Raw genomic sequence first — 26,630 nt, 5'->3', positions numbered from 1 at the left:
GTTTCAGTAGCCTGTTTTTAATCAGATTTCTCATTTCCAAATGTAGGAATGAAACAACATTTGTTTTGAATGCTGTGATCATGGCAAATTGAAAATTCAAAGTTCCATCTTCACTTAGGTTATCAACATGAATAAATGGCAGACTAAGGAAATCATGTTTTTTGTAATTATTGCAGTGAATTGAATGAATTTCCTGGACCTTTGGGTCTGGCCCACTTATCAAAAATCAATATTTGACAGTTATGATTAAAGGTTATCACCAAGATTCTTTTACCTGATATTAAAAGCATATACTTTTCCTTTCGATTATAGTTTATATGCCTTGATATTTTTGATATTTTGGTATTTTTAAAGTATTTTTTAAATATTTATTTATTTTAGAGAGGAAGTGAATGAGCACGAGCAGGAGGGGCAGAGGGAGAGGGAGAGAGAATCTCAAGCAGACTCTGTGCTAAGCACAGAGCCTGATGCAGGGCTCAGTCTCACAACCGCGAGATCATGACCTGAGTTGAAACCCAAGAGTTAGATGCTTAACCAACTGCACTACCCAGGCACCCCTAAAGTATATTTTAAGAACTCTTTTGCTCTTATCTGCTTTTCTCCACCAACCCCCATTTGCCCATGGGGGCTGTGAAGAGGGAAACAAAACACAGACAAAACAGTTAGCATGTCGGAGGATAATAAGTGCAATGGAGAAAAAAAAAGCAGGAGGTAGAGATAGGGACCTCTGGTGGGCATGGGAGGTCTCTGTTATAAGTGGAGTGGTCAGAGAAGGCATTCTTTTTTTTTTTTTTAAGATTTTATTTATTTATTTGACAGAGAGAGACACAGCGAGAGAGGGAACACAAGCAGGGGGAGTGGGAGAGGGAGAAGCAGGCTTCCCGCCGAGCAGGGAGCCCGATGCGCGGGGCTCAATCCCAGGACCCTGAGATCATGACCTGAGCCGAAGGCAGACGCTTAACGACTGAGCCACCCAGGCGCCCCTCTTTTTTTTTTTTAAAGATTTTATTTATTTATTTGAAAGAGAGAATGAGACAGAGAGAGAGAAAGAGAGAGAGCGCACACGTGAGAGGGGGAAGGGTCAGTGGGAGAAGCAGACTCCCTGCTGAGCAGGAAGCCTGATGCGGGGCACAATCCCTGGACTCCAGGATCTTGATCTGAGCCGAAAGCAGTCACTTAACCACCTGAGCCACCCAGGCGCCCCAGAGAAGGCGTTCTGAGCAGGTATACTTTGCGGGGACCTGAAGGAAGCAAGTGACTAAGTTTTGTTAGACACATGAGGGAAGACTGGTACAGACAGAGTAAAGGGCAAAGGCCCTGTGCCAAGAACAGACTTGGCATGTTCAAGGAAAGGCAAGGAGATGTATCCTAGCTGGCGAAGAGTGGGCAAGGAGGGAAGAGGGTAACGGTTGAATTCAGAGAGGGAAGGGGGTAGAGGAACTGGGACAGGTTGTTGTGTTGGACCTTGGGAGTCCATTGCAGGGACTTCGGCATCTACCCTGAGTGAGATGGGGAGGCCACTGGCAGGTTTTAAGCAGAGGACCAAAGTGATGGACTACATTTGTCTTCATCTTCCTGCTTGCTCGTTTCTGATCTTTTCTATTTTCGCAAAGCTAATGGACTAAAAATATTATCTCATTTTTATAATACTCCTTTTCCAAATTATTAGCAAGGTTGAGCATCATTTTATATGTTTTCTTTGCCATTTGTATTTCTCCTGAAATTACCTCTTCATATCCTTTCCTATTTTGCACTTGAGCTGTTTATCTGTTTCTTATTAATTTCTTGTCCAGTAAACTCCACACATATTTTGAGTACAATCTTTTTTCTGCTGTATGTGTTGCAAATACTTCATTTCAAGTCGATATTTGCCCGAGTCTTTTTTTTATGTTTTATTTCACTAATAAACATTTTTGTACATTTTAACTCCTCAGATTTAGCCATTATTTTTCTTTTTTTTATTTCATACTTTTTTCTAAAAGATTTTATTTATTTATTTGAGAGAGAGAGAATGAGAGAGAGCACATGAGAGGGGTTACGGTCAGAGGGAGAAGCAGACTCCCTGCCCAGCAGGGAGCCCGATGCGGGACTCGATCCCAGGACTCCAGATCATGACCTGAGCCAAAAGCAGTCGCTTAACCAACTGAGCCACCCAGGCGCCCTAGCCATTATTTTTCTTATGGCTTCCTGACTTCCCATTTTATTTTACAGGACTTTCTCCCCCCAAGATCGTAAGAATATTTTCCTAAATTCATAGTTTTTCACATTTAGATCTTTATCTAAATATATTTTTATTTATGGTACAAAGTAGGGATCTAACTTTACTATTTTTTCCCTGAACTGACAGCCATGTGCCCTAACATCTTCTGTAGGAATAATCCATCTTTTCCCTAACAATTTGAAATGTTACCTTTACGATAAATAATTAGTTTTCTGAATATATTTGGATCTCTTTCTGGATTCCATTCCACTAATCTATTAGTTTTTTCTCATGATATTACTGTGCTTTTTGAAGTTGCAATAACTTAATTATGTTTTAAAATCTAGAATGGCAGGCCTTTTCCAAAAGTTTCTTTGAAATTTTCAATTTTATTCTCACATCATAAAAGTTAATTTTCCAATTAAAAAAAAACTTACGATTTTAAATAAATAACTCTTGCCTACCAGTTTAATACTTTTAGAAAACCCCCAATTTTGTATATTTTGTATTTGGGATTTTTCTTAGTTTTCCACTGATATTCAAAGAGCCTGGGCTTTAGGATCAGAGAGCCCCAGGCTTGTGGCTCTGTAGTTCACTAGCTATATGAACTTGAGCAAGTCAGTTAGCCTGCCAGCCCAACTCCCTTCTGTATGGTAGAGATAATAATGCTTACCTCAGAAGCTGTTGTGAGTTTGACATTATTTTATTTATTAATCTGTTAATTGAATTATTGTTACGCTTGCAAAATTATTTTACATGAAGTACTTAGCATACAGTAATTAATTGGCTCAAAGTAATTAATCATTTAGTAATTAATTTCTGATCTTTTTCACTTTTAGTAATAAATAATTTAGTAAGTGGGAACGATAATCGCTCTTAGGCATTTAAAAAAACAGGATATTTGAAGTATTTTCAGATGAAATGACATGATATCTGGCATTTACCTCAAAATAGTCTGCAAGAAGAGTGAAAAGTACAGCTGAAACAAGATTAGGGGCCACAGAAGTTCGTTATGCCAGATTTTACACTTTGGTATATTTGAGAATTCCCAGAATAAAAAGGTTTTTTAAAAAATGCATCTTTAAAAACTGTTAAAAATGACAAAGCGTAAGCCTTTGTTATTTCTAAATGGAATATTATGTATTTGTTATATTACTTTCTGTACTTTTCTGTGCTATTTTTAAACCGCTCAAAAAGAAGGAAAGCAAGGAGGGAAGGAGGGAAAAAAAATAAAGAAGACTCCATTGTCTTTTATCTGCCCTGCCTGTGTAGTGAAACACAATTGACCCTTCTGCTGTTTTAACGCCAACTTAAACATGTAAAACATTTGAAGAGATTTCAAGTTAATATAAAGAACAATTTCTAATAATTAAAACTATTTATCAGCAGACCTGGCTCCTGTGAGGTAGTTATCACTCATCCCTGGATGGGGCTAATTGAGGTTAATTGACCTCTGGGGTCAAGAACTCTGATTCTATGAACCTGACTTTATAGTCTATATCATCCTTCCCTTTTGAAACTAAGAATCATAATAATCCACTATACCTTTATAAAATTGACTGCTAATAAGAGTTATTCATTTAACAAACATTTGTAGGCAGCCTAGAGAAACAGGATAGTATAATTTACAGTGTAGTGAGGGAGAGGGGTAGCAGGTAGACAGATGGCTAAAGAAATAATTACAGGGGGCGCCTGGGTGGCTCAGTTGTTAAGCGCCTGCCTTCGGCTCAGGTCATGATCCCAGGGTCCTGGGATCGAGCCCCGCATCGGGCTTCCCTGCTCAGCGGGAAGCCTGCTTCTCCCTCTCCCACTCGCCCTGCTTGTGTTCCCTCTCTTTACTGTGTCTCTCTCTGTCAAATAAATAAATAAAATCTTAAAAAAAAATAATTACAGGATAGTAAGATAAATAACAGCTCTGTTCAAAGACTTTTGAGCACAGAATGGGTTAACTCTAGGAAAGTATGGGACTGAGTTCTAAAAATTCTTTATCACTCACCCTGTAGCAGCAAAAGTTGTATGAAAAAAAGTTGTATGGTACATCCATACAGCGGACCTCTGTAGAAATGTTAAGTAGAACAGGGAGATTCTGTTTGCAAATGATGTAGAACTATCTCCAAGAGATAATATTTTTTTTAATTTTTTAAATTTCTTTTTTAAGTAATCTTTACACCCAGTGTGGGGCTCGAACTCATGACCCCAAGATCAAGAGTCACACGTTCCACCAACCAAGCTAGCCAGGTGCCCTCTAAGAAATAATATTAAGTGAATAAAACCAGAGTGCAGAAATATGAACATAAAATATCTTTGCCATCTTTTGTGGTGTAATTTTTATTAACCGTGTCTTTCAGGAAGTTATTTTTGGCTGCATATAATAGGACTCTAACAACAGTAGCTTAAAAGAGTACAGTGTTTATCTCAGCTAAAAAGAAGTCTAGAGGTGGGCACATCAGAACTGGTATATCCCTCGAAGAAGTAAGTCTTTAGGGACGCGAGCTTCTCTGTTCTTCCTGCTCTACCATCCTTAGGTTGGGGGTCCCCTTTAGGATCCTTAAGTCTCTTCTGGGCCATCTTCTAGGCAGAAAAGTAGGTGGGCCATCTTCCAGACAGGAAGAAGGAGTAAGCCCAAATTGCCAAAGGTACACACCAACTGAATCTGTCCCCTAACATCAGAACTCAGGAGATTTCTCAGAAGCTCCACCTGGTAGATTTCTGCTTACATTCTTTAGCCAGACTGTGCTACATGATCACTACTAACCTCAGGGGATCTTGGAGAGGTATTTTTAAGTGAGTACATTATCACTTCATATATAATCAAAGATATATTGGTAGTGAGGAACATAAGAATGGATAGGTATCTAGCAATGTCTGCCATCCTTACGTCTAAAACCTAGGATGCTAAAAAAATTTGGAGAAATGTTGGGAAAAAAATGGATCCGAACAGATGAAGTTGTTTAATGTAACTGAAAGAAAGTGATTTGCTGGAAATTTTTGTAGAAACATTGATTAATCCTCAGTTTCATTCAATGTGGTAATTACTTCCCTACTCTGATTATTTAACATAAGTGGTATTCATTTGTGACTCTTTTCCAATCAAGATTTAGCATGAAAAATACCCAAGAGTACTAAAATATATGTACATAAAATGGCATGAAGACTTTTATTTAAGATAATTTTTAAAATCCAGTATGTTGAAAGTTTACTAGATTGCTTTGGTTGGCTAAAACAGGAATAAGATAATGAGAAGAAAAATTTCCCAGATTCTTTCATACTGTCACTACTTCTCTGCTATACACTAAATTATACTCTTGCATAATGTATCTGGAGTTGTTTATCTGATGATAAAATCTTAGAAATTGAGAGCGCAGTACCAGATAGTGGAATTGCAGGACAGATTTCAAAGATGACAAATCATTTCATTTCTATTTTCTATAGAAAAGTAGTGTTAATGGCAATATTTTTGTCTCTTTGTAACTGTTAACTGCCAGTCTAGGTAATTTTTTTTTTTTTAAATCCCTGAATCTGGAGTGCCTGGGTGGCTCAGTTGGTTAAGCGACTGCCTTCAGCTCAGGTTGTGGTCCCAGGGTCCTGGGATCGAGCCCCCGCATCGGGCTCCTTGCTCAGTAGGGAGCCTGCTTCTCCCTCTCCCTCTGCTGTTCCCCTGCTTGTTCTCTCTCTCTCTCTTTCTGTCAAATAAATAAATAAAATCTTAAAAAAGAAAATTCTCTTCTCTCATGCTTAGAACTAGGGATGAAAATTGGACAAGTTTTGGTGGCCATATACCAGTGTTTGTTACATTGGTGACTTTGGCCTTTTTTCCCTCCTCATCTACTCTTCATTATATAAATAAATATTTTAAATTATCATTGGTCATTATGACAAGGTGGCTCTGAGTTCCAGGTTTGTCCTTTACAAACTGAAAGTTCTTGATCAAGTATTTAACCTCCCCAGATCTGCTGTAATTAGAATCACAAGTAGATAATATAAATGAAAGTTCTTTGTAAATGGTGGGTACTGTACAAATTATGGCTTTTCACTTTTAGTATTACAATTGTTTTTGTTGATTCTGACTGTGTGGCATTTAAAGATTGCTATTTACTTAATGAATGCTGTTTTATGATTATAGATGTCTTTCTTAAAAGCTCACAATTATTTAGTTTCGGCCTTGGAGTAATTCAAAACACCTACAACTTCTTGCATGCCTGGTTATTATGTTCTTTCATAAGCTGACTGAATGAAACATCTGTCCAGTGCTTAACCCTTCCTGAGTTATACATTTGCTGACAATCCCATTGTGTGATTTTTTTTTAAGATTTTATTTATTTATTTATTTGAGAGAGAGAATGAGAGAGAGAGCATGAGAGAGGGGAGGGTCAGAGGGAGAAGCAGACTCCCCGCTGAGCAGGGAGGCTGATGCGGGACTCGATCCCGGGACTCCAGGATCATGACCTGAGCCGAAGGCAGTCGCTTAACCAACTGAGCCACCCAGGCGCCCCCCCATTGTGTGATTTTTGTGAAATGTGACTTTTTAATGGATTTTTACAGTGATTGGTATTATGGAGAACAGAATACTAATAAAATATGTTTTTATTCCTTTCTTTTAGTTACTTTTTTAAAGGATAATTTTAAATGTTAGCTCCTTTTGTTAGTTTTTAAATATTTTCTATTAACTTCTCAGTAGTCTTCTAAGGCTCTATCGTTGGTGATTTTCTTTGGGATGTAGTAAGGTTTTCATCTAAATAATGAATTTACTCTTTAACTAAAGAGCTGTTTAACTCACTGGTTCATGTTCTCCTACTCCCCCAATTTGTAATCAAGTACTGTATGTCCACTGAGTCATTTTTACATATTCTTTTACTTGTTTTTAACAAAGGAAATTAAAAATCTGATTTTTCTTTTATAGATGCCAAGTTGTTTGGCTCCTTAATCTTATATAATTGTACCTTTATGTAATTATTGTGTCATAGTTGTTTAAACTAGTACTATATTTTTCTTGAGAGACAAATTCTTATTCTTTTAGTTACTTTTTTAAAGGATAATTTTAAATGTTAGCTCCTTTTTGTTTTTAAATGTTTTCTGTTAACATCTCAGTAGTCTTTAGGATTAAAAAGTCTCATATTTATTATTTGATTATTTTATATTTATTTGTCTCCGTGTCTAAGGTTGTCCTGGGTCAAATGCTTAAATTTGACCTTTAGGTCAAGCCCTATTGTTACATTTCCCTTGGGCCTTTGTAATAGCGTCTTCCCTCACCGATCTCTCTATTCACCATCTACTTTTTCAGATTTTTCTACATATCACCTTCAGAATATTTTTCCTAAATCATTTTGGGGCACCTGGGTGTCTCAGTTGTTAAGCGTCTGCCTTTGGCTCAGGTCATGATCCCAGGGTTCTGGGATCGAGCCCCACATCGGGCTCCCTGCTCAGCGGGAAGCCTGCTTCTCCCTCTCCCTCTCCCCCTGCTTGTGTTCCCTCTCTCGCTATGTCTCTCTCTGTTGAATAAATAAATAAAATCTTTAAATATATATATATATATATCATCCCTCCTTCTCAAAAACACTGCCTGTGTAACAAAACACAGACCCTTTAACCTGCTATAATCTAGTTCCAGATAACTACTTCTCACTTACCCACACAGACCCTATATACTCTGACCAAACTGACCTCCTCACCCTCTGGTCACGTTTTCTCCTCTTGCTTCACCCAGGCTTGATTCCTGTTCTTCGTTATTCTGGGGTTCTTAATCCCTACTCTTCTGCTATTGTGTGTGCCCCTTCTCTCCAGTTGTAGAAATCATACCTGTCATTCAAGGCCCAGCACAAATTTACCTTCCTCAGAGAAAATTTTAAAATAACTGCAACTGGTGATCTAAGAAGCAGCCTACTACAGTGGAAATAGGTTGGATTTTGAAGTCTCTAACCAGTTATCTGTTGTGTAACAAAACTGCCCCCAAACTTGGTGGCTTTTAAAACAGTAAACATTTTACTTTTCATAGTTCTGTGGATTGGCTGGACTGATCCTCTGCTAGTTTCTCCTGGGTTTATTTATGTGGCTGCATTTACCTGGTAGGTCGGCTAGAGGGTGAGCATGTTTAGGAAAGCTGGGCTTTCTCCTCTCCATGTTGTCTTTCATCTCAAGGAGGCTAGATTGGGTTTCTTCACATGTAGTCTCAGGGCAGCATTCCAAGAGGGTAAGCCCCAGTGCAAAAACACTTACCAAGCTTGTTTGTCCCACATTTGCTGATATCCCACCGGCCAAGCAAGTCATATAATCAACTCAGAGTTAATCAAGGAGACGTGATGTAGATGTCAGGAGGTATGATTGATTCATTGGTGGCCGTTGGTATAACCGTCTGCCACAGTCTACTCTCAGGTCCCCATGATTCACATTCCTTCCTTATGCAAAATATACTTACCACCTCCCAAGACCCCAAAGTCTCATATATTTCATGGTGTCAAGCTCAAGGTCCATGAGCTCATAATTTTTGTTAGGTCCGGTTGTGGATGTGGCTCCAGAGGTGCAGCTCCTCTTAATCCAGGGGACTAAAAGGATGAGTTATTTACCCCTACCACCACTACACACCTAGCATAGAATGGTGAGTTGGGAACAAGATAACCACAGTAGTCACTTCCGTTAAAAAAAGGGAGGATTTGGAAGCACATAATAATCAATGGTCCATAGTAATTCTGAAATCCAGCTGGGCACACAGTATCAGAACCTCCTACTCTAGAAGCAAAGAATATTTGACTAGGGCCCAGTCTTTTTCCTGGGAGAGGTTCCCTATTCCACTGTCCTCCAGAATCCTTTGCCCTTGGAACTATTTTCCCTGAACATTTTCAGTAAGAAACGATTCAGAGATAGCTACACTTGTGGTCAGCGTAGCATAACACAGACTTATCGAATCCCTGTGTTATACACCTGAAATTAACATAACGCTGTGTATCAACTATAATAAAAAAAAAAAGAAGAAGAAGAGGAAGAGATGATTCATACTTATAGCTGAGTAGCTGTCTCAGCCTGATTTCTTGTCCATGGAAAGTTGGTTTAGAAGCTCCTTTTTTTCCTTTGAACTGTCTCTTGTCACTTTTAGTTGAAGCTCATACAACTTCCTTAAAAGCTTTTTGGGATTTCTGTGAATGTCATAAATGTTCATTCCATGCCCTTTTAGGGGACATCTATAGTTCTTTTTTGGGATGAACATCTCTACTTTGAGTGTAAGGCTGCTGTGGGACAGTACCCTTAGAGTTCTTAGAAGATCTTTTGTCTAGCCCAAGGGGTCTGTTGAGCATCACCTTAAATTTTTTAGGTCTTTAGAAAAGTTCTTATAGCCACAGTTTTGATATTATCTTTTTCCTAATACCATTTCTTTCTTTTTTTTTTTTTAAAGATTTTATTTATTTATTTGACAGAGAGCAAGAGCAGGAACACGAGCAGGGGGAGTGGGAGAGGGAGAAGCAGGCTTCCTGCCGAGCAGGGAGCCTGACACGGGGCTCGATCCCAGGACCCTGGGACCATGACCCGAGCCGAAGGCAGACGTTTAACGACTGAGCCACCCAGGCATCCCCATTTTTTTCTTTGACAGGCTTTTTTCTGGAGAGACTGGAGATGTGGAAGTTTTATTTTCAACCTAGCAAGTCTTTTCTCCTTTATTGTTCCTCTAAATTGTGCTTCAAAACAACAGTTCTCTCTGTAGCTCATTTCTCTTGTACCTTGTCATACGCAGCTACAGTAATCCAGATGACATTTCATCATTCTGCCTGAGAATCAGTCCCCTTATCCAGATACATAATTTCATTATATATATTTTCTATCTTTCAAGTTACCATAGGCAACAGTTTTGCCAATTGTTTCACTACCTTCTAACACAGTATGTCCCTTCTCAATCTCCAGTAACAATTGCTTCACTGCCTTTCCAGCTGCCACTAAGAATTTGCCGTTTCTTCAACTTTCCCATTTAGCCCCCATCATTCAGACTCAAAGCCATTGACATATATTTTAGGTTTTTGTTGAGCAGCACACCATACCCAGATATACCAGTTTCTGTATCAGATATCTATTGCTACATAGCAAACTACCCTATATTTAGTAACCTGAAACAGTCATTTTATTTCTTATCATTCTGTGGATTGACCAGATGGTTCTTCTTGCCTGGGGTCACTCATGTGACTGCTTTGGACAAGTCTTAATACATAACCATTTTTCAGGCTTTGCTTATGTCACATTTTCGAAGGTCCTTTTGGCCAAAGTCAGTCACATGGCTAAGCCCAGAGTTGGTGTGGAGGGGACAACACAGGAGCACAGAAACCAAGTGGTGTGATTCACATAAAGTCATTTGTAACAGATTCCAACAGATTAACAGCTCTACATTACTGTATGCCTTTGGGAAAGTCATTTATTGGTGTGGAACAATTTTCTCACCTATAAAAAGGAGTTAATACCTATCATAGGATGGTTATGAAATTTAAATATGCTAGTAATTGTTTGGGTTATTATGATTGTAAAATAATGCTTTTGTCAATAGAAAATGTACAAAGTATAGAAAAGTATAAGAAAAGAAACATTTCAGGCACCTGGGTGGCTCAGTTGGTTAAGCATCTGCCTTCGGCTCAGGTCCTGGGATCCAGGGGACCTGAGATCAAGCCCCCTGCTCAGCTGAGAGTGTACTTCTCCCTCTCCCTCTCCCTCTGCCCCTCCCCCCACCTCCCACTTGTGGTCTCTCTCTCCTATCTCTCAAATAAGTATATAAAATCTTAAAAAAAAAAAATGGAGGGCCCTCTAGGTGGCTCAATCGGTTAAGCGTCTGCCTTCGGCTCGGGTCATGATCTCAGGGTCCTGGGATCAAGTCCCCAAGTTGGGCTCCCTGTTCGGCAGGAGCCTGCTTCTCCCTCTCCCTCTCCCTCTGATGTTCCCCCTGCTTGTGCTCTCTCTCTGTGTCAAATAAATAAATAAAATCTTTAAAAAAATTTTTTTTAAAAAAGGAAAGGAAAGAAAAGAAACATTACTTGACATCCCATCTGATACAGTACTATACTATAAACTTCTCCAGGGCTTTCTCTGTTTTATTTACTACTGTAGGTATATATCTTGGTTTTTATTCTGAAATGTAAGGTCTTTGAAGAAAGAGACCGCATTTTATTCATCTCTGTAAATCCCATAGCTTTGCATTAGGATTAAAAAAGATAGCATATTAAAGTGTTTAACTTAATGCTTGACATGGGTTATGGTCCTCCTTAAATTGGAATTTCATTAGGTACTAGTAAGGAATTTCAGAAATCCTAAAATTACAGAGGTAGGAAAGGTATACTGATAACAGAGTATCTAAATGGAACTGTAAAGGGTGGCCCCACTGGCAGCTTCTCTTTGGAGAATCCTGGTTATTCATGGGAGGGAGAGTGAGGAATATTCTAGGGAAGGAACATGTCAAGATCTGCTTATAGATCCCAAACTGCTCATTAGAGAGTCCTCTATTAAAAACGTCACTAAAAAGGAATAGTTTTAAAAAGAGAGAGCGAGAGAGACTAGTAACTGAAATATTTTACTGTTGAAAACTGAAGTCTGACATTACTGATGTGGTGGTATTCTTAACACTCAGACAAGTCTTACCTTCATGTTTCAGTCAAAGAAGTTTGGCAGAGATCACAGAACTTATCCATACTGCTCTCCTCGTACATCGTGGGATAGTAAATTTAAATGAATTGCAGTCTTCTGATGGACTGTTGAAAGACATGCAATTTGGAAATAAAATAGCTATCCTGAGTGGAGACTTTCTTCTAGCAAATGCCTGCAACGGACTAGCACTGCTACAGAACACCAAGGTAATACCGGGCAGGTTACTCGTGTCTGGATGACTTTTAGGGGGCTCTGCTGGAGCTGTGGAGGTCTGTGCACCCTGCTGCCCCAGCTCCCCACATGTAGATGCTCAGTAAAATTGTGATGAAGATGGTGGCAGTGTCAACACCAGTAAAGCTGGTAAATGCTAACAAAGAGTTTTGAAATCAGTTTTTTCTGGTTATAATTATTTGTTAATTATAGAATACTGTTAAATATTTAGCACAGAGAAGATCTGTAAACAGATATTACCTATATTACCTCACCATCCAGAGATAATCACTGTTAGTTAATATTGTGATGGGTTTCCTTTCAAGCTTTTTGTTTGCTTGCTCCTACCTTTATATATGTGAGTTTTTTGTAACATAGGTGAGAACTTACATGTATAAGGTTTTTTTTAGTCCTGCCTATTTTTTTCTACTTCATATTATGATGTGGGTGTTTTCCCATGTTATTAACATTTTTCACAAACTTGTTAATGGTTGCATAATATTCAGTTATTTAGATGTAATATCATTTATTTAACAAATGTCTCATTTTGGGAACTTAAGTTGCTTCTGGTTTTTTATTGTCATAAATAGATCTGCAGTAAACATCTTTACACAGCAGTATCCCTCATTCCAGATTATTTTGTTCAGATAAATACCTAAAAGTGGCTCAAAGGGTTTAAACATTTTTAGCATTCTTTTTTTTTTAATATTTATTTTATTTGAGAGAGAGAGAGAGAGCACATGAGAGGGGGGAGGGTCAGAGGGAGAAGCAGACTCCCCGCCGAGCAGGGAGCCCGATGCAGGACTCGATCCAGGGACTCCAGGATCATGACCTGAGCCGGAGGCAGTCGCTCAACCAACTGAGCCACCCAGGCGCCCCCATTGTTAGCATTCTTGATACATATTGCCAAGCTGCTTTCTAGAAAGATTGTAGAGATATTCCTTATATATGAGTTTGAATTAGGTTTAGTTATAAAATAACAGTGGCCAAAACAAGATAGGATTTATTCTTTTTCATGTAAAAACATCCAGGACTAGGCAGGCTAGTCTAGGATTGATTCTACAAAGTCGGGAGCCAAAGGCATTTTCTGTCATCCTGCTCTGCCATCCGTACCTTACTACTATATTTCTGGCCCCAAACAGCTGCCATCATGTTCTCACTCGAGTCAATAGGAAAGGAGGAGGAGGAAGACAGAGAAAGGCAGATCTCCTTCACCTGAAGGTCAAGTGAGGGTACATCCTGGTTTGCTAAGGATAGTCTCAGTGTAAGTCCACTGTCCCAGAATCCCATCTGTCTTAACATTTGTCCTGGATTTTTTAACAGAGAATGATTACTAATAATTCCATTAGGATGAGCCAGGATGGGTTTCATAGATGTCTACTTTATACTTCCAACCTCTGACTGAGTTTTTGTCTAGTGTAGGCTAATAGAATATGAGACCCATGTACAGTGGAGAGTGTTCTCATGTTAAGGTGATATTAAATCTGGAGGACAACCAGCAATAACTTACCTCTTTTCCCAACCCTTTCAGACACCTCCCAGTCAAGGACAGAACGCAGGGCAATTGCTGATAAAACAAAGTACACTGACAGTCTAGGTTAATCGTTAACTTTTTCCTGTATCAGGTGTAGAAGTATTTGACATTGCTGCCATTTGATGTATCACCCAATTGTACTGTGGCCTGTGCATGGCCTTCAAGAGTTACCAAGCCACCAGGTACCAGTCCCAAAGCTCAGTGGGAAACATAGTAAGGTGGAAGTGGGGCATTGGTGAGTATATGTGGGAAATCAAGGCTGATCAGAGAGGGTAGAGAGTAGACTGAGCACACTTGCTTGTGTAATGTAAACCTTTAACTATTTTATTGTTTGGCAACAGTTTGTTTTTGCAATAAAACTTTTTGGCAGGAATAAGCTAAAAACTATATATTTCATTTTTTAAAGTACTGAGAAAGTTGATAAGGAACGTGTAATTTGCACAAAATGTTGACATTTACATCCACTGGGGAGGCCATACTGGTATCACTGACCACATGAAAACTAATCTGCTGAAAAAGTGAAGCCTAACTTTTAGACAGATGTCTGTTTTTCTAAATTAATTTCACTCATTTTTCGACTACAGGTTTTTTATGTGCGCATAGGAAAAAGTAAGCAGTAACTTTATATTTGTTGGCTCCATTGGCAGAAGAACTTTACAGTTAAGTAGTTCCAGTTTTAGTTGAGTGTCAGCTGGTACTTTAATTAAATCATTTTAGTTAATTCAGAAAAAGGTTTTGTTTTTTCCATCCGTTCATGGGATCAAGGTAAAGCTTTTGGAAGTATATTCTATCAAAGGTAAAGCCATTATGAGTGAGTTTGGAAATTCAGTTTAAAGTACAACATGGAAGGGGCACCTGGCTGGCTCAGTCAGTAGAGCATCCGACTCTTGATCTTGGGGTCGTGAGTTCAAGCCTCATGCAGGATGTAGAGATCACTTAAATAAAGTGCAACATGGGAGATAAAATTATTAGTTTACAATAATATACAAGTACACATTTTGGTGAGGCACACATAGTGTTGTGGTAAAAACAGTGTTCTTACTATATTGTGAAACCTATGGAGTAGTTGGAATTCATTGTGGCATACCCATAATTCATAATCGTATCCAAACAAGTGTTAACATTCTCTAAGTTGAAATAGAAGGTATTGTTATAAAAATTTCAAGTATCTTTAATGTTCAAGTCTTTAAACTATAAGATTTTGAGAACTTTGGTGTTACTCTGAGTACAAAAATACAGTTCAGCACTGCAGTATGTACCTTCTGTCTTTGTTGCTTATCATTAATCAGATTCTCAAAATCTTTATACCCAACAATAGTATTGAATTTTATATAAATGAGGCATAAAATTTTGGTGAACATCTTGCTCAAAATCCACTCAAAATCTTAAATCAAATGTTCAACAAATAGAACACCAAATGAAGCTTTTAGGAAATTACAATGAAAACAATTAATGAAAATTCCATTGGAATTTTTCCTTACAAAAGCAAGGGAGGAACAGAACAAAATAAATGGTAAGATCTCAAATGCTACCCAAGATTAAAATTTACAGTTCTATAATTGTGATTTGGAATATCTCACCTTGCAAGAAGAATCTTTTGGTAGTGCTGCTATTTTGAATAAATTATACACACACGAATAAAATGAAATTTAGAAGGCCTAGATTTTGCAGCATCTAATTTTAGTAAAACATTCAAAAGAATCATAGAGGCAATTTATTTGACAAGCTTTGTCTTATAAAAATATTTGTCAAAGAAAGGTACTTTGAAGGAAGCAAAAAGACAGTACCTTGAAAATATTTGGGCTGGAATAGTTATATTTTACAATATTTAAAAAATTAGAATTGAGTTTCTCTTCCATTTAGCAGATTTGCTCAGAGCTTATCAGGTAACTCAGAATCTGTAGAATGAGCATTTCCTCAATTAAAAATATTATGGTCTACCAATAAGAATCAATTGAAGGTATCAATAATTTCAAATTAGTCATAAAATGCAACTACGAAGAATATTGCTGGCAGTTTAGTTCTTAAATGCTGTAATATATATATTATATATATAATTCTTAAATGCCATATATATGGATGTGTGTGTGTGTATATATATATATTTTTTTTTTAAGATTTTATCCATTCATTTGAGAGAGAGAGAGCACAAGCGGGGAGGAGAGGGAGAAACAGGCTCCCCACAAGCAGGGAGCCCGACACGGGGCTCGATCCCGGGACCCCGATATCATGACCTGAGCCGAAGACAGATGCTCAACCAACCGAGCCACGTAGGCGCCCCAAAATGCCATATTTTTAAAAGCACATTCTTCAGGGGTGCCTGGCTGGCTCAGTTGGTAGTGTGTGTGACTCTTGATCTCTGGATTGTAGGTTGAAGCCCCATGTTGGGTGTAGAGATTACTTAAAATCTTTTTAAAAAATAAAATAAAAGCACATTCTTTAGAAGAATGCCAGTTACACAATATTAGGGACAGATATGCTAAGAAATGAGTTAAAGTATGTAAATATATACCAAGAATAATTATTCTACTGGCTATTTTTTTAATATTCAGATAATCACTATAAAATTCTTTTTTAGTTTTAATGTACATGGATATATGTTATTTTTCTTTCTTCTTAAATTGCAGTTTTGAAAATAGTTTTTGAGTAGAACTTGTTAACAAGCCCACAACATAATAAAGTCATTTGCTAATAAATACATGTTTCAAAAATTATAAAAATTTCATTTTCTTAGTATTCCCTTTTACTCTCAAGTGTCCCAGTTTGGATGATAAATATAGTATCAGCACTTTAAAGACATTTCTCAGAAGTTACTCAGATGGTTCTGCTTACCTACTGGCCAGAATTGAATTATATGGCCACACCTACTTATAAGGGAGACTAGGAAATGTAAACTTTCTTGTGGGTAGCCATGTGTCCATCCAAAAATATGGAAGATACAGATAACAGATATTGTGAGACAAATAGCATTCTGCCCTATCTCCCCATCACACTTTTGGCTAGCACATATTTCATGAGACGGACCTGCTGATTTTTAGGGGAAAAATGGAATGGTACCTTTAATGTATAGTTTATATTCACATGGAAAGGAAGCCAGAGTAAGAAATGAATTGGTTATATAAAATGGAATAATAGAGAATCTCAAATCTCCCTCCAAAGATTTATTACCATTTTAGCATTCTTTTTATTTACCCTCAAATTGTTCTATTTTCTATGTATGTAGTCTACTTTGATGCATCTCACTAAATTCTCTCCTTTACTGGAATTCATATGTTAGTGCAAGGATGACTGATCCATTGCCTTTGAGAGCTACTCTATGACTGCATCATCCATCTTTCCTCTTGACCATACCTGCTATAGTCTGTGATGAGCTTTGGGTCTTGGAGAAGGAGGAGGCCTCAGAAAGTACAGGCTGCTGTAGTTCCTTGGGTGCCCGGCACTGCACATGACTAGCTCTAGTCACACACACTGGCCACTTATAGATTAGACCCCCACATACCTAGGAAGAGAGAGTCAGGATTTGGTAACTAGATCCACATTTCAGTAACTAGCCCTCAGCCTGGCCCCTACCTTAAAACAAGACTTACTGCCTTTAGACAAATTTCTGTTTTCTGTAATCATTAGTTTTAACTTACTTTAAGCTATTCTGATGAAATCTTACATAAGGTTAAGAAGATGGTATTTCATACAAATATAATCATATTGTAATGACGTAAACAAGTATTCGCTTGCTTTCACCACTCACTTTATGGAAATGATGTTTAATGTGTTCCTTTTTCTTAGCTAGCTTGTATCATTCACACATCTTTCAATGCAGTTCAAGTTCAGAGAAAGTGGAAGCTTTACTCCCCTCAAAATCAATTTAGATTCATCGTTTGTGAAATCCACTCTTGGTGTTTTGCATTCAGAAGCATCACTATAAATGTTCCAGAGTCTAAGACCTCCACCATCTGCTCCATTAGGCACTGGATTTCAGTGGCAGTATTTGATTCAAAAAAACAAAACATAAAAAACCACACACACAAAACAAAAACAGCATATCCAAGCAACAGCTCAGCCTGAAGCTTCTCCGTGAAATAAGAATGATCAGGCATTTCTTTCCTCTTCAGTGAGCCCTAATACCTTCATGGTCTCTGCACCAGTTTGCACTTTAAAATTTTCATTTTATTGACCCTTTTTGGTGAGGAATTTCTTTTTCCTTTTTAGTCCATGGTATATTGTTTTTTAAATTTGATAATTGTGTGTGGAACTGAAGCTTTTATTCTGTTGCAACCATTCTGTTCATGCAAAAAAAAAAAAGGATCCTTTTGTCCCTTGTTCTTCAAAATTTGAAGGCTCTGTGAAAGTCAATTTCAAAAGATACTTCGCTGGATCAGTTCTTGTGAAAGGCCTTGAGTACCATGTCCAGGGGTCTATACTTGATCTTCTACAAATCTAGGCTTCTGGTAGTTCTCTTTTAATCATACTAGATGGTTTCCAAACCATGTGAACAGCAGTTTAAACTGAAGAGATTATAAGTTCTTGGAAGTCAAGAATTCTCTTTGATAAAGCAAATCTTCCATACTCATAACCAATTCCTTTCATTTAAGTACTTGGCAGTTTATTTTTTTAAGGATAGTAAAGTTATATCTCAGAAGAAGACTAATTTTATTAAATGAGTTCCCAGAAGCTTAAGTTGATTAAGGATAATGGTAATCATTAATAAGCATTTTTTAGTTGGAGGAGGAGATAGTGATAAATATTTCTTTGGGACAGTATTAAATTTTTTTAAAGTTCTATACATCTGGTTAATATCTTAGTAAAGTTAGATTTCTGTTTAAAGATGTTTTAATTTTCTCTTACAAGAAAAAAACATTGTTGATAGATGAATGGATAAGGAAGATGTGGTATATATACCATATGCTATATATATGGGTGTATGTGTATGTGTGTGAATATTACTCAGCCATAAAAAAGAATAAAATCTTGCCATTTGTGACAACATAGATGGACCTGGAGGGTATTATGCCAAGTGAAATAAGTCAGACTCAGAAAGGCAAATGTCATATAATCTCACTTATATGTGGAACCTAAAAAACAAACAAATGAACAACAGAATAGAAACATTCATAGATACAGGAAAGAAACTGTTGGTTTCCAAAGGGGGAGGGGTTGGGGTGGACAAATAGGTAAAGGGGATTAAGAGGAACAAACTTCCAGTTATAAAATAAGTTAAGTCATGAGGATGTAATGTACAGCATAAGGATCATAGTCAGTAATATTGTAATAACTTTGTGTGGTGATGGATAGTAACTAGACTTATTGTAGGGACCATTCTGCAATGCATCAAAATACTGCATCACTGGGGCGCCTGGGTGGCGCAGTCAGTTTAGTGTCAGACTCTTGGTTTCAGCTCAGGTCATGATCTCAAGGTTTTGAGATCGAGCCCTGTGTCTGGCTCTGCGCTCAGCACAGAGTCTGCTTAAAGATTCTCTCCCTCTCCCTCTGCCTTCCACTCCCCCTGCTTGTGCTCACTTGCTTGCTCTCTCTCTCTCTCTCTCTCTGGCAAATAAATAAATAAAATCTTAAAAAAGGGGTGTCTGGGTGGCTCAGTTGGTTAAGCAACTGCCTTCAGCTCAGGTCATGATCCTGGAGTCCCGCATCGGGCTCCCTGCTCGGCAGGGAGTCTGCTTCTCCCTCTGACCCTCTTCCCTCTCATTCTCTCTCTCTCTCAAATAAATAAATAAAATCTTTAAAAAAAAATCTTAAAAAAAAAGATCCTCTCCCTCTCCCTCTGCCCCTCCCCCACTCCCTCTCTTTCTCTCTCTAAAATAAATCTTTTTAAAGAAATAATTGCATCACTATAATGTACACTTAAAACTAATAGGATATTGTATGTCAATTATACTTTACTTAAAAAAAGAAAAGAAAAATTTGTCAGCAATAGCAGTGAAAAGAGAGGGGCGCCTGGGTGGCTCAGTCTGTTAAGCGTCTGCCTTCGGCTCAGGTCGTGATCCCAGGGTCCTGGGATCCAGCTCTGCATCAGGCTCCCTGCTCGGGAGCCTGCTTCTCCCTCTCCCTCTGCTGCTCCCCCCTTGCTTGTGCTCTCTCACTCTTGCTTTCTCTCAAATAAATAAATAAATAGAATCTTTAAAAAAAAAAAAAAAGCAATGAAAAGAGAGACCACAGTAGTGAGGGAGCAGACAACTTAATACAGAATTTCTGTATATAGTATGTCAGTCTTTTCACAGTGACAGCTTTTTTTTGAAGGTGTGTATTTGGTAATTAAAGTTAGCGTATTTGTAGCAACTTTAATTTTTTATGACTTATTCATTCTACCAGTTTTCCATTTTCTTGTGCTACTGAATTCTTGTCTGAATTTCTGTATTGTGTGTTTATCTCTGTACTTCTCCTGGGGCAGACCATTAGATGAAGGGCTCTGCAGTCATAAGAAATTCAGAGCTGTTTTATAATTGCCAAGGGTAAAATTAGCAAAGTCAATTATTCTCCCTTTGGCTTTTCCCTGAAGATATTAGGGGTCTTCAAGGTAATTGCCTTAGGTAACACTTAGATTTTTAAATATCTCTAAGTATAGAAATTGATATATTAATCCTCTGGTAATTGTCTTCTTACTATTACAGCTGTTGTCACATAAATGTGAATTAACAAGATTTTGAATTCAAGAGTGAGTTTAAAAATTAGTGTTTTGAGTTTTCATTCATTTTCAATTATGGAAGCTAAGGTCAACTTTTTGTTTTAGTACTTCACTGTCCACAGACCCTAGACTTAGAGACCTTAGCCATAAGGTCTTTTTTAAGCCATAAATTCCCTGACTCCACTGAAATAAGTTGCTCTCTATTATGTTCATGTAGAATATCACTGAATCCTGGAATGATGGGGTCATACCAGAATCTGAAATTTTAGTGTCTGAGCATCAAGCTATCGGTGAGACATGCTGAATAATTGGGGAAAAAACATGAAATGGAAAAGCACTATAATTTAGAAATCTGGCTGACCATTAGAGGCTTTTTTTGGGTTCCTGTTTATTTTGTAGACTGGATCTGTAGTTTAGGATTAAGCCATAGTAGAAATAAGACTGTGTGGATTACTACTTGTCATCTTTTTTAAGTCTTTTATTTTTCATGTGTAGTGATAATCCTAGTATTTAAAAAATTGAATTCACCATGCTTTTTTTTTCTATTTTTAAAGTAATTTTCATTTAATGGACCTATCACTATACGTCAGTTGGGAGACTGTGAGTTAGCCTGGGTCTTGTTTGAGCATCCCAGAACATTATCATGATGTCATTCCTGGGGACTGTTCTATTAACCATTAGTGATTTATATTTCTAAATAACCAGTGGCACAGATGTACTCCTTACGTAGCTGATGTATTTCCTTATGTTAACTTTGTTTTCCTAAAGGCATAAATATGTTGTTTACAAGGAAGAATTTTGTTTGTATAAGTAATGCTCAATTTATGCATATAAATCTCCTCCTTTTACACATCTATATATCTTAATAAAGAGACTGCTATTGGTTACTTGATATTTGTATTATTTGTTATATTAATTCTGCTTTCAAATTCATGTTAAAAAGTGAAACCTGGAGCACCTGGGTAGCTCAGTTGGTTAAGCTCTTGATTAGGTTCAAGTCATGATCTTAGGGTCGTGATATTGAGCCCCGCATTGGGCTCCATGCTGGGCGTGGAGCCTGATAAAGATGCTCTCTCTCCCCCTTCCCTCTCCCTCTGCCCCACCCCCCCCATGCACATGCACTCTCTCTCTTAAAAAAAAGTAAAACCCAGGAGTGCCTGGCTGGCTCAGTCAGTAGAGCATGCCACTCTTGTTCTTGTGGTCATGAGTTCAAGCCCCACTTTGGGTGTAGAACTTACTTTAAAAAAAAAAAAAGGGAAACCTAGAAACATGCTGTAGCATATGAAATTTGAGATTTTCTCTATCATACTCATTTATTTATTTTCTAAGAATTTATATATTTGTTTTACAGAGAGAGAGAGAGAGAGAACGAGAGAGGGAACACAAGCAGGGGGAGTGGGAGAGGGAGAAGCAGGCTTCCCGCAGAGCAGGGAGCCCAACGCAGGGCTCGATCCCAGGAACCTGGGATCATGACCTGAGCCAAAGGCAGAAGCTTTAACAACTAAGCCACCCAGGCGCCCCTCATACTCATTTAAAATAGACATTATGACCTTGTGTGCACTATTTTATTTGTGGAAATTTTTTTTTTTTTAAAGATTTTATTTGTCAGCGAGAGAGAGCACGTGCACAAGCAGGGGGAGCGGCAGGCAGAGGGAGAACCAGCCTCCTCGCTGAGCAGGGAGCCCAATATGGAACGCGATCCTAGGACCTTGGGATCATGACCTGAGCTGAAGGCAGATGCCTAACCGACTGAGCCACCCAGGCTTCCCTGTGGAAATTATTGATTAATATCTTTTAGCCTCTTTAGTCTCACACTCAAGATTAATGTTCTTTTTCTACATATAACCCACTCAAGTATAGGTTTTCATGACTAGAGTAAATGTGTGCAGAATGTAATTTACTCATGACTGAGTAAATGTGGTGCATTTGTAAATATATATACAACATATAACAATAACATATTGTTATATGTTGTAGCAATAAAGGCATCTGCCTATCAATTAAAGAAGCCAAAATGCTATCTTAAAATTACAATTTCAAAATCCCCCAATTTTTACAGTTTATCATTTACTAATATAGCTACCTATTAAACAAACGCTATATCCATTCTGAGCCACTTCCTTGATCTTTAAGGCAAAAGTGATAAATGATCAGAGTTTGAGAAGTGTACTAGAAACAAGACAATATTATGTTCTTTTAAAATTTACGATCTCATTAAAAACTTGAACTTTGCCCTTTTGGTGCCGTAGAACAATGGAATGAAGTGTCTTTTTGCCGTAAAAAGGTCAAACGCCATCATGCAAAATGGACACTTCTCTGAGTGTCTGTCTGCTAGAAAGTTGATGACGTGGAAGGGAGTTTCTTCTATCTGCCTGGCATTCAAAGAAGCCCATTAAAAGGGCGCCTGGGTGGCTCAGTTAGTTGGGCGGCTGCCTTCGGCTCAGGTCATGATCCTGGAGTCCCAGGATCGAGTCCCACATCGGGCTCCCTGCTCAGCGGGGAGTCTGCTTCTCCCTCTGACCCTCTTCCCTCTCGTGCTCTCTATCTCTCATTCTCTCTCTCTCAAATAAATAAATAAAATCTTAAAAAAAAAAAAAAGAAGCCCATTAAAAAAAGGCTGTGTTCTACAAAAATATATTCTCTAAAATGGGTAGAGTTGAACCCCACACCATGGCCATGAGAGGTAGATATATATTGATTATGGCAATTTTATAGTATACTTTGTCACCTCAATTTTGTAAATCCCTTCCAGAAAGAAAATTAATCAAGCCAGCTTTTTTTTCCTCTCCATTTTCACTGGCGTAAATTGCTATTTCTCTAAAGCCAGAGGGAGAAAAAAAAATCTTAAAAAAAAATCAGCTCCAGTTCTTCAGTAATCTTCCTTTTGCCTTTCTAATGATTTTACTAAAGGAACTTCCTGAGTCAGTTAACAAAAGTACTGGGTAGATGAGCCACTGATTCCTTCCTCTGCATTGTCAGCTGCCTGACCTCACATCTCTTCACTCATCCTTTCTTTATCCCGGAGATTTGTCCTCAGTGCCTCTTTCTTTGTTTCTTATTGTTCACAAATCAGTTAATTTCATCTCAGGCAATCCCCAGAGTGTATACACATCCTCTTCAAACCTTTTCTTCCCATTTTTCATTCTTGATCTTTTTACCTGTTATTTCAGAAAAATGGTTATCAGTCTTTGTGCCTTCTCTGTGTTCTTTTCAAAGGAAAACTTTACTTAGGAGTTGACAAACATCAGCGTAAAGCTTGGAATGGTCTTTTGTTAAGAATAAGGAAAATTATATAATTAGAAATGAAATAGGTATGAGAAAGAACCAGTGTCTCTACCCTCATTTTCTTATTAAACCAAATTTCCCTATAACTGTCAATGTTTAAAGTCCATTTAAAAAATATTTCCTATTTCGTTTTGTTTTCCTGTTTTGTTTAATTGCAAGTGTTATAAGATTGTGGTTTTCTATTTGATTTTCAATTATAAGTATATAGCATTTCTAATGTTATGGGTTGTCCTGGGAACCTACTCACCATTTACAATCTCGGATGTTAGGAAAATGAGGTATGAGCTCCAAACAACTGACTTACAGATAAAATTCCAAAATGTGGTGCATTTGTAAACTGGTGTCTGGTTTTATAAGATTGATACCAGATTTAAACCCCATAAGCAAAAGAACAGGTAAGAGCATTCAAAAGGATCCATGTGACTGCTTATCATTAGTAGCCACATATAGCTCAGTTGTGTTGATATTATTTTGGTTTTAGCATTTCCATCATTTTCCTGATTCCTCAGAGTTGTGAATACTCATGGAAAAAATTTACTCTAAGCCGGGCGCCTGGGTGGCTCAGTTGGTTGAGCGACTGCCTTTGGCTCGGGTCATGGTCCTGGAGTCCCAGGATCGGGTCCCACATCGGGCTCCCTGCTCGGCGGGGAGTCTGCTTCTCCCTCTGACCCTCCTCCCTCTCATGCTCTCTGTCTCTCATTCTCTCTCTCGCAAAAACAAACAAACAAGCAAAAACAAAACAAAACAACACGAAACAAAATCTTAAAAAAAAAAAATTCACTCTAAGCCAAAGTTGGCTTATGGGGCCTTAACCCAGGAGCAAATTTTATTTATTTAGCAGTAGTGATTGGGGAAGAGCCCTTTCCTGGCAGCTAATGACCTACTGGAGGACTTGGGTGCCCAAGGCAAAACTGAAGGCCATTAGCCCAACAGGCCATTAACTGACAAATGCCTGACCCTGAGGTCATTTCTGATATTGTAAACTATGAAAACATTAAAGTGGGTTTGTTGGAAAGTATGGCTGTGCCAAGGAAGTTTCTTTTTAAACATTTTGGAAAATGCATTGTTTGTTGTTATTCATGTGGCTTAATTGTCTTTGTTCTGGGGTCATTTTCACTGTGCATATCAAGTCAGTCAGTCATCAGTAAACACCAAAACTATACTGTATGGCCAATCTTTGATTTTTAAAGGACAGTTTTCCTGTTTAGAATATCAGATTCACTGTGTTATTCCTAAGCAGCTGCAACTTTCACTTCTATGTGGATCACTTATGTTTTCATGATGTGTTGAGCTATATGTATAGTGCTTATCTATTTTATACTTCTCAGAGATGACCTATAAAGCCACATAAGTGGAAAGAACTCCGAAGTAGAAGTCTATGGACCTAGTTTCTATCTCTGCCTTTTTTTTTTAAATTGGCCATTTAACATTGGATGGTTCATTTTGTCTCAGAATTCTAGTTGAGAGCATTCATCTTTTTCTCCACACTGTTTATCTAATGTCTTTTTTTTTTTTAATTTTAAGTGAGCTCCATGCCTAACGTGGGGCTTGAACTCATGACCCCGAGATCAAGAGTCACATGCTCTACTGACTGAGCCAGCCAGGCATGCCCCTCTAATGTCTTAATATTCCATTTTACAAGTGAAATTAGAAACTTCATGATGTAGAATATTTATTAAAATTAGTACAAAACATTTAAAAAATAATATTAACAACTTATATTTTTCAGTGCCTACTATGTAGTGGACACCATTGTAAGTGCTTTGTGTGTATTAACTAAATCTCTCCTGAGGCATGGGAGAGGGTTAAGTAATTAATTTCCTAGAGGAAATGGTGGAGCTGCTGTCTAAATCTAAATAGAGGCAATCTGGCTCCAAAATCCTCATGCTTAACTAAAGTAGAAAACGAACAAACCAACTAAGAACTATGATACTTTTTTTTGCCAGCGATTTTGCAGTTACCAATATTGGAATTTATAATATCTTAAACAATTAGTAGTTTTAAAATATTGGAATAAATATTTCAGTACAAACATCAATAGGAGCTTTATGAAATATTTTAGAGAAATAACTAGTAAGCAGAGACAACTTGTTTTCTTAGTTTCCTCATCTGTAAAATAAAGGCATTATTTCCATCTCCTATATCCTTGGTAATGACAATATTCTACAATTCTGAGTGTTGTAGGAAAGAGTCTAAACATATAATATCTATATCCAGATCCTGACAATGTCATGGAATAAGAAGAAAAACAAAGGAATCAAGAAAAACTTGTTTATAAACTCAGAGATGTGATAGAGAATTGAAAATCTTTTATAAATGTCTAAGATCTAGAGGTATATATGCGTATTTCAGCTATCTAAAACAATACCCCAAATTAGTGAACTCACCTTTAAGGCCAATTTGTGACGAGAAACTGATATGACTTAAATTGGTCAAGTTTAAACTTTAAAAGCCATAGGGTGATATGCAAATGTAAATTTCTAGAAATAGTGATTAAATAAAGTGATAATTGTGCAAATTTATTTTGAAACAGTTATGATTTGTACAGTTAATTCACATATTAGAAAAAGTGTTGGTAATGCAATAAAATTTTTTGTGTTCATTGTGTTAAGCCTTGGAAATACCAGTTTAAAAGCCAATTGTATCGCCTATTTTCAGTCTTCATGTAAATTATATCAACAACAACAACAACAAAAAGCCAATTGTATCTCTAGATTGGAGAATTTCTAACCCAAGGGTGTCCATTGTTTGATTCAAGGATACAATACAGCCAGTCTCAAGTTTCTACTACATGATTTTTTTGAAGGAGGGGAAGAAAAAGGATTACCTAATTTTCTAGAACGCAGTACCAGTAGAGCCAGTTATTTTTAGAGTTCCATTGATTCACAGATTTTGAAGAGCTGCAAAGGTATTTGGAAGAAATACAATTACAGTTTTAGATGAGATGCGTGGATTTTAATGCATATGAGTCATGCTTTTATTTCTGTGGCTGCCTTTGAAGTGCAAACCTTGGGATGTCTCTAAATTACAAACATCTGTCTTTTAGTGGAGCCCAGTTTGAAGAGGAAATAATTGAACTAAAAATTGAACTATGTTATCTGAAAGACATGGGATCCCTGGAATTTGCAAGATGTATGTATGAATCTTAGAAAAGTCCTGAG

At 37.6% G+C, this 26,630-nt stretch overlaps 1 protein-coding gene across 4 annotated transcripts in view; it reads left to right on the top strand.

Moving 5' to 3' along the window:
* PDSS2 (decaprenyl diphosphate synthase subunit 2) overlaps nucleotides 1-26,630 on the top strand; it is a 253,130-nt gene that overhangs the window by 131,256 nt on the left and 95,244 nt on the right. For all 4 annotated transcript variants that reach the window (XM_073893735.1, XM_025863433.2, XM_025863446.2 and 1 more), the window contains one exon: nucleotides 11,814-12,012. In XM_073893735.1, the coding sequence (XP_073749836.1) occupies nucleotides 11,814-12,012 (199 nt within the window). The remainder of the gene's footprint in view (nucleotides 1-11,813; nucleotides 12,013-26,630) is intronic.

This window comes from Callorhinus ursinus, unplaced genomic scaffold, assembly GCF_003265705.2.
Source record: "Callorhinus ursinus isolate GAN/ISIS: 27379988/994484 unplaced genomic scaffold, GSC_fseal_2.0 scaffold6, whole genome shotgun sequence".
NCBI lineage: Eukaryota > Metazoa > Chordata > Mammalia > Carnivora > Otariidae > Callorhinus > Callorhinus ursinus.
Note: the sequence above shows the minus strand (reverse complement) of the source record. Positions and strands in the feature narration are given on the sequence as shown.